The sequence below is a fragment of the Carex rostrata genome, chromosome 6 (genome assembly GCF_964058835.1).
Source record: "Carex rostrata chromosome 6, lpCarRost1.2, whole genome shotgun sequence".
Classification (NCBI taxonomy): domain Eukaryota; kingdom Viridiplantae; phylum Streptophyta; class Magnoliopsida; order Poales; family Cyperaceae; genus Carex; species Carex rostrata.
The window spans coordinates 12,419,140-12,433,834 of record NC_135923.1 but is presented as its reverse complement, the minus strand read 5'-3'; the positions used below and the strand labels follow the sequence as shown (position 1 = coordinate 12,433,834).

The window sequence follows — 14,695 nt, the reverse complement described above, 5'->3', positions numbered from 1 at the left end:
TGCACAGAAAGATTGCATCACCTTAATGATAAATTCAAATCAATGTAACACATGCAATAAGTCACCCCCTTGAGTCCTTGACAAAACCGATGATAAATTACAAAAGCTGGAAAGTTTTGTTCAAAGACTAAACCCACAAATTACCGTCATGGAAGGAAAAACTACAAACATTTTCGAAACCTGTAACTGGGTTACCCCAACCTCAACACTAGCTATATAATCTAAACAACACTGACTTCATCGGTGCTGATGAAAGCTCTAAGAATGTCTATCACAAGTTTCTACAAGCTTTGCAGTAGTGTTTCACTATGTACATGACAAGAAGCTTTATATCTTAGTGTAAAATTAGATATTCATGGAGTTTCAGAGCCCTTGAGAATGTTGTACTTGCAAAGCGGACAGGTTGCATGGATCCGAAGCCACTTGATAATGCATGTAGAATGGAAGTGATGATTGCATGGAAGTGCAGAGAGCTCCGTACCATCTTCATATGTTGCGAGACAAATGCAACATTCCTACAAAAGATCAATTGAAAATGAGAAGGCTAACCCACTATTAATACTTGGTATGGAGAAAAAGACTAATTTCTGAAAATAAAAGGAAGATTTACCGCATCTTCTCGAAGAAGAATGCGTTCACCAGTTGATGACCCGCTGTTATTCAGAATAGGAACCATTACCCCCTCGTCAGCTGATTTTTCTCCAGTCTCAGATGATTTAGTGTACTTGTATCTTGGAAGTATGCCAAGGTCTGCATCTGATGCACCATCCTGCTATTTTCGATAAACAGTAAAATTCAAATAATAAAAATGAAGTGCGCCAAACTACAAGTTGTTTAACTATGGTAGTTTCATGCATTCACTTCCTGGCTTTGGCCGACACCAGTCACACCACACTTGTTGAACAAAGACCAGCAGGTACAACATAGCATTTTATTTTTATTTTTCCTTCACCTTATGCTCTTTTTTAGCTAATCTCCAGGCTTAAGTATCCAATTATAAAGTTAAACAATTAAGTTGGTACCAAAATAAAAAATTAAAAGCATCCTTATTGGGACCAAAAGAATGTACAGGTATTGGATGATTAGCACAATCTGAGGATAAAGTTCCTACCTGGCCAGCAAAAGCATAAAGAAGGGCGATAACACAAGGCAGACAACAACAGAGGGCAATTCCAATAAAGCATGCTAGTGCCACACAAAATATAGCAAAGAATACATCGAATGATAGAAATATAACCATAACCCTGTCAAAGATCAGATACTAAACATGATCAACCAAACTTGAAAAACTTCCAAAATAGTACATGCTTTCCCAGAAAATTAAAAACAGGCAAGCAACATCATCACGGAGCTTGATTGGTTGATTGCCCCTAATAATAATTACACTTGGACCAAGGTAACCTAAAATCACCCACAGGAGCACAACTCGTGATTTGGTACAGACATTCCCAATCACAGGTGGCCGGTGACCCAGTATGGTGGAAACGCCACTCCGGTGAAGAAGAGAAATTTCATAGATTTTATACTCACAACCCTAGTTTTCACTTTGTATACCGAGGTTCAAAGCACAAAAATTGCATCATATCTTGCTTTAGTTTAAAGAAAAAGAAAAGAAAACAACGCGGGTCAAAAAAAAAATAGGAAGGTGGTCTCTGGCTGGATGAGGAAGAAGAAATACGTGCGTAGACGGTTTGCACATCTGTATTACAAAAACTAAAGTTTGTATTGGCTTATGATTTGTTGATAAGTAAATAACTTGCTCTGTTGTCAAGCATGTGACAGACAACATGGAGCACATTTTATTGACTTGTCACACTGTGTAACACAGTCGTAATAAAAAGATTTTCAATATATTATTAAATATCACACCAATTGTTACACACATTTACTTATCAGTATTGATCCATTTGTTATTATGTTTTCCATAAATATCTTATTTCATTCCAACTTAAAGAGTTCTGAGTCTCATATTTTATTCATCATATAAAGGACATTTGAGGCTTTCTTCTAAGTAAATTTACTTTCTTTCAACTCTAACACCCTGTTTGGATGGAGAGTAGAGAAAGGAAGGGGAGGTGAAGAATAGAAGGGAATGGAATGGAATAGAAAGAAAGATTAACATATTTAACTTTTTGTGTTTAGATGATTAATGAGAAAAAATAAATTTAACTTTTCTTTCCGTCTCATTTCTTGTCTGGTTAATTAAAATTTAGAATGTTAATGAGAAATTTGGTGGCTGTTGTATGTTTGTAATAAAAAACTTGTATGAGAATTATATTGGTAAGATATAGAGTTGGACATTTGTATTATTTTTTCTAAAAATATTTGCAACAAAATTTCTTTCCATCCGTTACACCCCAAATTGGGAGGAAAACCGATTCTATTAATTACAATGATATAAGGTTAAACCTTTCACCTCTGTACCCTTCACCTCCGATATAATTTTGTCAACCAAACACGATTCGACGGAAAGTTTTCTTTTCTTTCCATTCCCTCCCTTCCTCTACTCTCCATCCAAACATGTAAAAAGAGTTAAAAGTTTCTTTTTACTATAGGAGAACCTCAGTACCTTCATTTTTTTGTTTTCCTTTTCTATTGATGCAATATATTTCTCTTAGTTAATAGAGTTTTAAACTTTTAATCTATTCTTTTCTTGTATCTCAGTGAAACTATGTGGCTTCTCATTTAGATCTGTTGGTTACACAAACATTCATAAAAAGAAAACACATCACAGAGAATATGTTACAGTTTAGTTTTACAGCATTGGGGTTGGTCCTGGTGAGAAATTATTTAGTGTCACAACAGTGGGGTCGGTACTGCACATGAACCTCTACTAATGCAAGGGATTAAACCTCGATTGCCCTTTGTCATCTCTCAAAGTGAAAAAATGTCTACCATTTAGAACCAAAACAACTTTTTTATCACATGGGGAAGATATGGATTCACTTGAATAAAAAATACAAGAAATTCATTTTGTTTGTCACATTTATAAAATAAAATCCAAGGATCCAGCTAGATTTGACCTCCCGGAATTCTAGGTAGTTGCTATTTCTGACAATTTTGAATTTGGGCGCCGGAATATAGTTAATGAGGTATCCGTTTTTCTCATGTAGTATATGATTGTACCATATATAAAATAAAATGCGACCAACTCATGTAGTTCCTAATACCATGTAGTATATGATTGTACCATAGCAAAGTTTGGTATGTACCGAACTGAAATGTGAGTCTTACCAGTAAAGCCTAGGAGCACTCTCCATGAGCTGATCACCACCTGATACAACCCAGTAAAAGCCAATTACCCACCAAAAGAATGACAATGTAGTATTGATAGACTCGCATTTCTTCACATAACTGTAAAAACAAGCCACTGTCCATCAGTCCATTATCCATAGTTGTAGACATATCTAAATGCATCAAGCAATTATAAAAGAAACAGTATTTCTTTTGCTTTTTATGTGTACAATAAACAACATTAATTCCGCTCATTTTTCGGCCAAAATTTATGCATCACAAAATGTGACCTCTTCCATTAATTAAAGCTGATGGTTATATAATGCCAATTCCATGGCACTTGCAAATTTCTAGCTACATAAATTTGTTATTTAAAATTTAAGAGGAAAAAGACGAACCTGCGGGATTCATGTTCCTCTTCACTATCTTCATCCTCTGAATCATCACTGGTACTCTCCTCCAAACCTAGCCGATCCCTAGTTCGCCGTCTCCTGAACTCGGCCCACACCAGCACTACATGCACCAGGCACTGGAGCCCATACCCCGCAATCCAAACCCTTATTGGTGTCTCAGGCTTCTCATCTCCAGTTGCCGCCAGCACGGCAAACGCAATAGCCACAAACGCCACATTCCATGCTATATCAAGCGCCACCACAGGCCGAGAGTGAGCCCAGTCGACTCGCCTCCTCTCCAGTTGTTGAGCTGCCGTTTCTCGGACAAGCATCGATGGGCCCCGCCGGCCAGAGGCTCGGCCCAGCAATTCCGCGAAACGACTCGTCCGAGCGAGTTGGGTCGGGCCCCGGTTAGACCGGAGGAGAGGCTCGGGCGAACCAGACCGGGTCGAGGAATCTTCGTCTGCCATCAGGAAGCGAAGAGATCGTCGATAGGGGAATAAATTCGAAATGATTTCTAAGAGGGGAAAACTAGATGGAGTGTAAATAGAAGAGAACTATGGGGGTTGAGATGCAAAGATGAATAGTAGATTGGAGACTGGAGGAGCTCCAGTTTCTTCTCTTTCGAGTTTTAATGGGTTTGACTGTTGAGTTCCTTCTGTTGTGTCATGGTTCTTCGGTGTTCCAGTCGAGAAGTCGCTGAATGCGAGAATGGTAGATGGATGAGAAGTTAGATTCTTTGTTACGACTTCCTGTCAGAACTCCCTGTTACGAATGGTGGATGGACCCACAAACGTATGATAATACTCTTTGATTTGCCGCGATCATTGTTTCTCCATCTACTCCTCTCCTGTTATAAATAAATTTCAATTACAACCTCTCGTAATAGAGTCCGTATCCCCCCGGTACCTGAGGTGCAATTAATAAAAATGGACGATCCAGATTAATTTCATCCAGGCTAAACTCAATCCGGTAGCTGTTGAGGCTATGTGGGATCTGCTATGAGATTCGTGCCAAGTGAAATGAATGGTCCAGATTCAGAACTTGCACCTCAGGTACTTGGGTGATGCGGATTCCTAATAACGTGACATCTTTGGATTTGGGAAATAAATCTGTTAACGATGGGATTGTAGATCCTAAAATTTCAAATTCATCCTTTTATTTATTTTTTGAGTTCTACGAATCTCTATGAATTTTTTTATTTTTATGTACGAATCTCAAAACCAATAAAAGGTTAGATTTGAAATTTTAGGACCCTATAATCTCCTTAGAATCGTAGCAGATTTATTTCCTTGGATTTGACATGCTCGTTTTTATTTTATTTATTAATATATAATTATATATTGTTAATTGCTTAATAGTGTTTTCCAAATTTTGTTAGTAAATCGTACTGTCATGTATATATTTTCTTTTGTCATTAGTTCCATTAATTCTCACAGACTTCAAAATTGATTATATCCAAACTGACATATCAATTTTTTTAATTTTGAACATTGTATGCCCCGTTAACCTCGATAGAAGGAAACATATTATTTTACCTTAGTTAAAATTTATTTTCCTAATAAATTTATCCACAAAAGAAAGTAGAAAGCCCACGATCATTGAACAAAATCTACATTGAGTACTTGATAAATAAAGTACACCAACAAATACAATATATCAAAATTTTGTCACTGCTGCTTCTTTTTCTTAAAAATATAGACAAAAAAATATACATGACTAGTTTATGCAAGCTACAGCTGCTGTGCTCCTGGTCCTGGGCCGTTACGAGGATCAACCTCCCATTGACCCTTTGAAAATATTCTCAATAAGATTAAAAAAAAAATTATCAATTGACTGCCTCGACCTAGTTCAGCTGTGGGTGAAAATTGAATTGAGCCTCCACGGTAAAAAAAAATAATATTAATAATAAAAATAAAGCTCTAACTATTATATTACAAACAAACATTTAATATTTTATAAGGATGCCGAACTACGTAAAAAGTAAAATTAATACGAAGTCCACCTTGGGCTTTGGTTATATTTAATACCGGGCTTGCATCATGCTTGGGCTTTGGTTATATTTAAAGGGCCGAGCCCATCTTTGCGTAATTGAGAAAGTATTCAAATTAAATTAATGCGAAGTCAGCACAAAAAATGATGCTAACCTTGAAAATCCATGCAGCCACGGCAATTGGGAAAGATCTATTCTATTACAAATTTACAATTGTAAATTTGTAATATAGACTTATTTTGGAAAGAGCAGGAAAGTCAACAGAAAAGATAATTGTAGTGCAAATTCATTTGATTTTATTTTAAAAAATAAAAAATAATGTTTCATTAAATTAAAATATTACGAAAATGCACCGTCTCGTCATTTAAGTCTTCCATTAAATTAAATTAAAAAATAATGTTTGATTTTAGGTCTTCCATCACAACTATCACAATTCAGTACTAATTATTTGATAAATGATTAAACAATTTTTAAATTTAGCAAAGTTTAGTATACACCGCAACAACTAAATAGCAATAAACACATCTGTTGCTTTCATAATTTCGTCATGTATGCTTAGATTACTTTTTTTTTCTTTTTTAAAAAAGGTGCAAAAAAATTATCAAATTTTGTGGAGAGACTACGACTTCTCAAAATTCACAATACTAACCTTTAGAAATTTTTTTGCCTATCCTGAATTTTAAATTATTGACACAAAAGTCTCTACTTTTGAATCTTTAATAATTTTATCCTAGTTTGTAAATACATTAGTTCACAGGTCAAAATGAATGCAGATAGTTACAGCAATAGCAAACTGACACCACTAGAATACGAGATATCTCATATCTGGAAATAACCTTTTGACTTTCTTCAACGATATCTTTCAGTTGTAAAAACTCGATTAATCGGGGGCTATTATGTTTATGTCAATATGTAGAAGAATATTTTTATTTGCATGTTCTGCGGCGATTTTTATTAATATCCCTAAAACAAATCAAAATTTTAAAAATGCCCCTGCTCCCAATTTTTTTTTAAAAATGCCCTGACCGCCTGGGCTTCGGGCGGCCCAAAAAAGCCTGTGAGGCGCCACCCCCTGGGGCGGCCCAAAGCACAAGTGAGGCGCCACACAGCAGGGCGCCTCATGGGTGTGTGTGTTTTTTTTTTTTTTTTTTTTTTTTTTTTATAGAGAAATATTAGTATTTTGATTTGAATAATTTTGTGAAGAAAAACGGATTAAAATTCATAATAAATCCAGGAATTTAAAATTCAAATACATTACTAAATAATACAGTACCGTCGAGTCCATAGAATAAGGTAACATAAAATTCATACAGCAACAACCAGTTCAAATATCAATTATACAAACCGTTACATTTAAAACATAAAATACTACAACAACATACAATTGGGGTCTAAGCCTTACGAGACGAGGAGCTTGCTCCCTTTTTTTCCTCAGCCCGACGGACGCACGCAGGACACTCCCACGTAGTGAGACGAGCGTCGTTCAGCAGATCTGCATGCGGGTCCATGCAATTGGGATGAACAGCTTTGCCACATTTATAACAGAAGAACATATCCACCATATCTCCGTTCAACTCACATAAGCAGCACTGTCCCCATCCAGGTGGAGGGACCCTGTCCACCCAGCCTTCCATCAGCATTTTTCTAATTGATGGATCAAGAGTGCTCAGAAATTCTTCATTATTTTTGGGTGAAAACAATCTTTCCAAATTCCTCATCGCGTAGGCTTCAGCCGTCCAAAAATTATTAATGAGTGCTCTTTTTGCTTCGCGTTCGGTTTTAGTTCTTCCTCTATTTTTTCCAACTTTGGGTGCCATTATAACTAGGGTTTCAAGTGACAGCAATTGATTAGGAAGGCTAATTATGTGCGTAATTAAATACTAACTGTACAGTAATCAACGGCTAATTAGAAAATAATTAGAAAATATATAAAATAATTGAAATAAATATTTTAAAAATAATTAAAAGAAATATTTAAAAAATAATTACAAAAAATATTTAAAAAATTATTAAAAAATTATTTAAATTACCTGTGGCTGTAGTCGCCCAGAAAATCGCCCGAAATCGCCTTGAGCGCTTTCTCCCTTCTTTCTGCCTTTGAGGTGGAAGGTAGACTGATGTTGGAGTGAGAAGAGAGAGAGAGAAAAAACGAATAAATAGGCATCCCTAGTGGACCGCCCGTGGCCCAGGCGGTCAGGACCCTAACAAACCGCCCCTGTCACAGGCGGTTTGCTGGGAGTGTGGGTCGCAAATAGTGAAGAAATTGTAATTACTTGAATATAATTTCTTAGTTTGAATGTAATTACTTGAAATATACATGTGCTGCTTTTAATTATATTGTTGAACTTTAATTGTATTGTTGAACTTTAATTGTATTGTTGAACTTTAATTGTATTGTTGAACTGTGTTATAATAATGAAATGTAAAGTGCAAACAACATAATACCAACATGAACATAAAATAAAAAAACGTAATGTCAACATAATACAGCAGTCCCATAGTCAAAATACTACAGTCAGAAATATATCACAATAAACAAAAACTCTACAATCATCATCTTCGTCTCCTTCCGGATAGAGACAACCTAGGAGCCGCTACGCCCTTGCCATGCCTGTGCGGCTGCACGCGCCTCTGCGGACTCACATCTCGGAGTGCATCCTCTCCCAAATCCTCCTCATCGTCCCCCATATCCTCATCCTCGTCCCCCGTATACATGTGCTGCGTACCTGTCCTGGCTGCCCGTGGATCAAATCCAGCAGCTGACTCTGCATTGGCGGGCTGTGTACGCAGCTCCCATGGATCTTGCTCCCAGCTTGCAGAATACGTGGAAGGAGGCGGTGCGCCAAATAATGCAGAGACAAAGCCATCTGCAGTCTGAGATGAACTCCCACCAGCCTCAAAGTCATGCTCCATCTCCACTCCATATCGTGGTTTGTGGGAGCCATACGCCTCTGCATCTGTATCTGCCGGGTCCAGCTCATTTATGCTAAATATGGGATCGGCATTCCAACGAGGTGCTCCATCCTAGATTAAAATAATGTTAGTTTTGCTACATACAAAGAACTCTGCAACAAATAATGGTATAATTGGCGACTGACCGTGCCAAGCTCTACTGCAACTCCGTATTTATTTTTATAAGCATCCCATCCTTGGGTATTCAGCACCCAGTCGTGGAACGCCCAACCTGAGTCATCAGCTGCATAATTGGAAGTTAACTGAGTTAGAACGAACAATTCAACGGAAATAAGAATATTGTGTGTGTCGTACTTTTAATATTAACTTGTAATTACCTGCAGGAGCTTGCGGCATCTCATCGCCGTAGACAGGGACTCGTTGATAATCTGGATTTCGCGGTGCAGACTGTATCTCCCGCCAATTGATGTTCTCCCCAGCATCGCGCAGCATGCCAACGAGGCGGCCTTCAAAACCGCCTGTCTCCACGATTGGTGCAGTGTGCTCGAGCATCTGGCATCCTATATATCGCCAAGCATCCTTCGCCATGCACGCCAAGCTGTGTCCAACTCCTCTCATAGCGGTCAACAGCTGCACACAACATGATTATGCCTACAGTAAGTAATCTGGATTTGCACTTTAAAATTAAAGTATGTTTCGGTTTTACTTACCGCGCGAGCATTGATCGGACCCCAGGGCATATAATTGCTGGATGAATCCATCAGCCTACGTCGTAGGGTCTCGCCATAATGGCCTGTCAGGTAGACTGACGGCATGCCCCATCTCTGGTACCATACGGCATATCTCAGATCCCCGGGACCAGCACCCAACGATGTAGTATCTGGCGGGCTCCATAAGTGCTGCTCCGGATGTCGAGCCCAGTTGTACTGCATGACGAAATGCTGGCTCCAGTCGACTTTAGCCTTAGTGTGCGCCGTTCTGCAAGTGCAATTAATTAGAAAGTAGAGAAACAGTGGATATATTAAAGTTAAAAATTAATTAAGTAGATGGTACTTACTTGTGGAACTTGTCGGTAGCATCCTTGCCCATCAACGGGTGCTCCGGGATGAAAGCATCCAAGCCAAACTGCCGGGATACCCGATCGGGGTAATGGTACTCCACGATCCAGAAACAGACGACCGGTCCCCGATAATACCATAGATGTGTCTGCTCTAATGTCAGCGGGCTCAGCCATCTGCGCTGATACCATGCACGATACGGAAACCAATCGATATTCCCATCTCGGAGCATCTGGAGCTGACCCCGGACATAAGAAATCCCCCTGCCCCTCTCTTCATGATCGTGATGACTGCCCCATATGGCGGCGTATGCGGGGCATCTGGCTGGCTCAGGGCCTCCCCAATCGGGATGCGGCAATGGTATGACTGGCCGGTTTATGGGCAGATGTGACCACGACCAATGCTGAAGCAGAAGCAGTGGTCCAAAGAGCTGTTTATTCTTGACCTGAAAATTTAACTTACAATTCAATCTGGGTGCTTCTTATCCATCCTTCAATAACAACGTATATTAATACAGACTTACCAGACAAGCATGACAGAGGCCTCTGTATAAGTGGGCGAGGACAGCTCCACCCCAGTTCCATCTCGATTATTTCTCCAGGTCCCTCAGCAGGGAGAGGTACATCATCGGAACCGCGTCACCGCTGGAATCCTCGAACATGACAGCACCGCACAAATCCAGCACATATGCTCTAGTATACCTGCAATATAAAATAATCAATGTAAATAATTGAGACGGTTGAGCAACTACTAAGTTAATTTAAAGAGTGTAATAGTACCTCCTGACCGCCTCAATGTCATCAGTATCAACATCTATCTGATTATGGAAGAAGTGAGACCGGAGTGCCTTTAGAGAAATGCAGTACCCGGAATAACGAAACTCCTCCTCCTCCCCCTTCTTCTTCTTATATTTCTTCTGCAGAGTCTTCGGATCACACCCTAACAACTCCGGTATCATCCTCTGCAGCTCTGGATGGTCTGAGATGCCGCCTATGGGGTCGCCATCGATACGTAAACCCCATAAGGCGCTCACATCACCAAGGGTGACTGTCATCTCCCCGACCGGGAGATGAAATGTATGAGTCTCAGGTCGCCATCTCTCCGCTAGACCCTGCATCAGAGACACATCGATCCTACTCTGCGGCATGGTGGCAAGCTGATACAAGCCGAGGTTCAAGATGTATTGCTGCATTTCTTTATGGGGGACGTACGGAATCTCAGACCTGCGGTGCCTCACCGTAAGCATGACATCGTCCTGTATTTATTATCAATTTGTCAGACTCAAATCGTGCATTTTTTTAATAACTCAACAGAATGTCATTTTTTAAAGTATAAAATTCACGTACCTCAAGAGATGCCAATGAGACGCGGTGCTTAACATGATGGGTCCATAGAAGAGGACTAAATGTGTCAGGATCATGCACACCATCTGGAAAATTGGCCTGAGACGACGGATCCGCTCCAGTCGGATCCTCAAAACCCCTGTCAGTCGTATCATCATACGACGACGGGCCCTCTCCAGTCGGATCCACCGAGGACGTGCCAGCTCCACTCGGATCCACAGGATCTGCACCCTCTGCAGGCTCAGCTCGTACTCCCCACCGTCTAACTCTAGGCATACTACATTTGCCAAAAAATATTAATCAAAACATACAATTTATATAAATTTTTTTTAATAAGAAGCATATACAATTCTGGGTTTACTTTTTTAATAAGAATTGCATGTATATAATCCAAAAATAATTGTATGTAAATAAATTGCATTTATATGATGTTCAAAAATATACAATTAATTTTGTTGCATGCATATGCATTTGCATGTATATACAATTAATTTACACTTTGCATGTAAGTAAATTGCATGCATACGCATTTTTTTTTTACAAAAATTAATTTTGTTGAAAATAAATAAACTTTACAAAAAAAAATGCATATACAATTCTGGGTTTATTTTTTGGGTGTATATGCAATTTGTTTACAAAATTAATTTTGCATGTACATGCATTTTTTTTTGGTAAACAAATGCATGCAATTTACTTACAATAAAAAAAATGAGATATAGATGCAATTTACTTACAATAAAAAAATATATATATCATTTTTAAACAAATATTGATATACTTCAAAATAATTAGTTTTACTTCAAATCTTTTATATTCATATATACATGTTTTTTATAAACTATCACAAAAATAATTTTCAAAAAATAAATATGCATATTTTTAAATCATAAACCCTAAATTGAAGTGTAAACCCTAAATTTGTAAGTAATTCACAATTGACAACCATAAACCCTAAATTTAACTATAAACCCTAAATTTAAAAAAAAAAATTCACAATTCACAAGTACAAACCCTAAATTCAACCATATGTCATTCAAGCAATTTTACCATAAATCATAATCCTAAATTCGAGCAATTGCACCAATTTAAGCAATTCAAGCATCCAATTCAAGCAATCAAGCAATTCAACCATCTAATTCAAGCAATCAAGCAATTCAACCATCTAATTCAAGCAATCAAGCAATTCAATCATCTAATTCAACCATCCAATCGAACCAATTCGACCAATTCAATCAATTCAACTAATTACTAACATTTCACCCTAAACATCGAATCAAACAAAACCGAATCACATTACATCATTTAATCACATTTAACCGAAACCCTAAACCCTAATCAAATCGAAAAAAAGAAAACTCACTTGTTCGATCGAGAGAGAAGCGAATCGAGGCGCGAGACAGAGAGGGGTCGGCTCGGAACGGCTTCTTTCTTCTTCTTTCTTCTCTTTTTTTCTCTTTTTTTCCTCTTTTTTTCGGCAGAAACAATGGGGGAGAGAGAGGAGGGGCGGCTCAGATGGGGGGGTTATAGATGGGCAGTGGGGCGCCAGATGGGGGGGCGCCTCACTTGGCTTATGGGGCGCCAGATGGGGGGGCGCCTCACTGGTGTTGTGGGCCGCCATTTGGGCCGGCGCCTCACAGGCTTTTTTGGGCCGCCCGAAGCCCAGGCGGTCAGGGCATTTTTTTAAAAAAATTGGGAGCAGGGACATTTTTAAAATTTTGATTTGTTTTAGGGATATTAATAAAAATAGCCGCATGTTCTGTAACACCAACTTGAATGAATATATAGAAGCATATGAGTCAACGGAATTTATTATACATCTATCAATGGGCTGAAGGTTGTATGCTTAGCTGCCTTCGCACATTCATTTAATTTGTCACCCTGTATTGATTTTTTTATCAAAAAAATATATGGTGTGTTTTCCTAGCGCATGCTGTGCCTACACCCGCCTTTCCATCAAGAAAATATATGCGACTGAAAAATGCTTCGATCGCTTCTTGAGCTTTCTAATTAGGAAAAATTACTACAATGTTCCCTGTTGTAAATCAAGCAAATTAGTTAGGTTTTAACGTAGAATCACTGAAATCCAGCCGATTTGTGGGGTCAAAGACTGAAACAAGTATTGTTTCACAAATTAATGTGCCTAAAAACAAAAAGGAAACATAAACTGAACAAATCAGAGAAACACACCACAGAATATTTTACTGATTACACACGGTTAATGTAATTTTCTTTTGATAATACAAAATGAGAAACAAGAGAACAAAATCTAAAATAAAAAAAGGTTGTAAAACTAGAAAAGATCGCCATACATTGTCTACAATCTAGTATAGGTTCACAAAACAAAATCTGCGGTCCAAAAGGTAATAATTATAGACAATATCTACCCATCCTTTAAACTCGGATACTATCAGATTTACGGCCATTTTTTAAGAGTTTGATATTTTCACGTTACTAATAATGTAGAATACTTGTTAATTTAGCTATTTGTCTGAAAAATATTACATATATTTTTTGCAATTACTTTTCAAATAGTACGGGTATCTCCATCCTTACATTCGTTAAAGATTGCTCTCTTTGTTAGTTCTATAAATTATTTTGTTGTCATGTCAGCAAAATTAAATGCTTACAAATAAAAAAAAAATTCTAAAATCGATGTGAAGAAAAATTTAAATTGTTGATATAGTAAAAAAAAAAAAAAAAAATCAAATTTTACAAGATGCTCAAATAAAAAAAGCGTGGGTTATATCCCTGACACCCAATCAGAAAATGGTTTGCTTCCGGCTGCTATCATTCTATCAATAGTTTCACCACATTTAACACTAAAAAAGTAACTAATTGTATGCACAATTAATAAGCGACAAGATTTACCCTCAAATCCCAATCCAATATCACTATCCTTCCAATTAGAATCTAGGTCTAACCCTTGATCACCTCGGCTTAGCACGGCTCTTGCAAGAATTCTCCATGACTGGCTCCCTAAAAGATCCACACAATGACGTGGCATGGTGCCCGAACCTGAACCCAAATCCAAACCCCTTCTTCCTCCCCACTCTACGGTTATTGCCGGGTTCCTCGCCGGAAAAAGACGCGGAAAAGGAGGAGGTGGAGGAGGAGCTGATTAGGCGCTCGAGCTGTGTCGTGATCCACTCGATCTCGTACATATCAAGAAGGGTGATCGCTGGTGAAGAAGGGGATGCGGAAGCACGGGATGCCAGGAGATGGCCGGAGGGTCGGGGCGATGGAGGCGGGGTTCCGGCGCCAGCGTGTTTGTACCAAGCTAGCGCTGCTGCCTTTACAAGGGCGTTTGGACTAGAGTTAGATTCCATTTCTTGAGAGAGAGAGAGAGATGAATTGGAAAGCTGAGGGATTAATTAAGCGTATATAAAGGTGAATTAGCGTGGACTTTCAGTGCAAGTTTTGGTAAGCAGTTTGATTGGTTTCTTGGAGGTTGGGACTTGGGAGGGTTTGGACTTTGAAGAAGGCGATGAATCGGCGTGGTTTCTTTCTTCTGCTTTTTTGAATAAAAAATTAAGCGCCTGGAATTCCGATTCAGTGGGGACTCTCAGCTTTGGACCGTCTTGTGTGTGGGGTCCGTATTTAGTGATATCAGTTGGGAATTGGGACATGGGAATTGTCATATTTCTGACCAACGGGCAACGGAACTGAATCCTGATCGCTCATTTTCAATCTTTTTGATTCAGCAGCTGAGATTCGCCTTTCACCTGTCCAAAACGATCGATTGGCTAGACCTTATCTACCATC

At 38.6% G+C, this 14,695-nt stretch overlaps 2 protein-coding genes across 3 annotated transcripts; both read right to left on the bottom strand.

Moving 5' to 3' along the window:
* On the bottom strand, positions 1-4,369 carry LOC144555130 (Zinc finger, C3HC4 type (RING finger) family protein). 2 transcript variants are annotated; one of them, XM_078303362.1, is made up of 5 exons: positions 3,633-4,369; positions 3,235-3,354; positions 1,112-1,244; positions 611-772; positions 1-515 (listed from the first exon to the last, which is right to left on the bottom strand). In XM_078303362.1, the coding sequence occupies exons 1-5, from the start codon at positions 4,094-4,096 to the stop codon at positions 354-356; spliced, it is 1,041 nt and encodes a 346-aa protein (XP_078159488.1). In that variant the 5' UTR covers positions 4,097-4,369; the 3' UTR covers positions 1-353. The 2 variants fall into 2 exon arrangements, with proteins under 2 accessions (XP_078159488.1, XP_078159489.1); XM_078303363.1 differs by having other exon boundaries at positions 611-769; positions 3,633-4,360.
* On the bottom strand, positions 4,293-14,259 carry LOC144555639 (uncharacterized). The gene is made up of 5 exons (XM_078304038.1): positions 13,865-14,259; positions 9,243-9,510; positions 8,910-9,162; positions 8,718-8,815; positions 4,293-4,391 (listed from the first exon to the last, which is right to left on the bottom strand). Exons 1-5 carry the CDS (start codon positions 14,257-14,259, stop codon positions 4,293-4,295), a joined length of 1,113 nt encoding a protein of 370 aa, XP_078160164.1.
* Positions 14,260-14,695: the final 436 nt, after the last annotated feature.

Excerpts from the sequence above, each read along its gene's own strand:
- LOC144555639 (XM_078304038.1), bottom strand. The coding sequence starts at position 14,259 with ATGGAATCTAACTCTAGTCCAAACGCCCTTGTAAAGGCAGCAGCGCTA. Across the intron at positions 9,511-13,864 it reads AAGAGCCGTGCTAAGCCGAG|AACGGCGCACACTAAGGCTA; the intron begins GTGATCAAGGGT and ends TTGCACTTGCAG. Across the intron at positions 9,163-9,242 it reads GTCCGATCAATGCTCGCGCG|CTGTTGACCGCTATGAGAGG; the intron begins GTAAGTAAAACC and ends TGTTGTGTGCAG.
- LOC144555130 (XM_078303362.1), bottom strand. The coding sequence starts at position 4,096 with ATGGCAGACGAAGATTCCTCGACCCGGTCTGGTTCGCCCGAGCCTCTC. Across the intron at positions 1,245-3,234 it reads AGTGCTCCTAGGCTTTACTG|GGTTATGGTTATATTTCTAT; the intron begins GTAAGACTCACA and ends GATCTTTGACAG. Across the intron at positions 516-610 it reads TTCTTCTTCGAGAAGATGCG|GAATGTTGCATTTGTCTCGC; the intron begins GTAAATCTTCCT and ends GATCTTTTGTAG.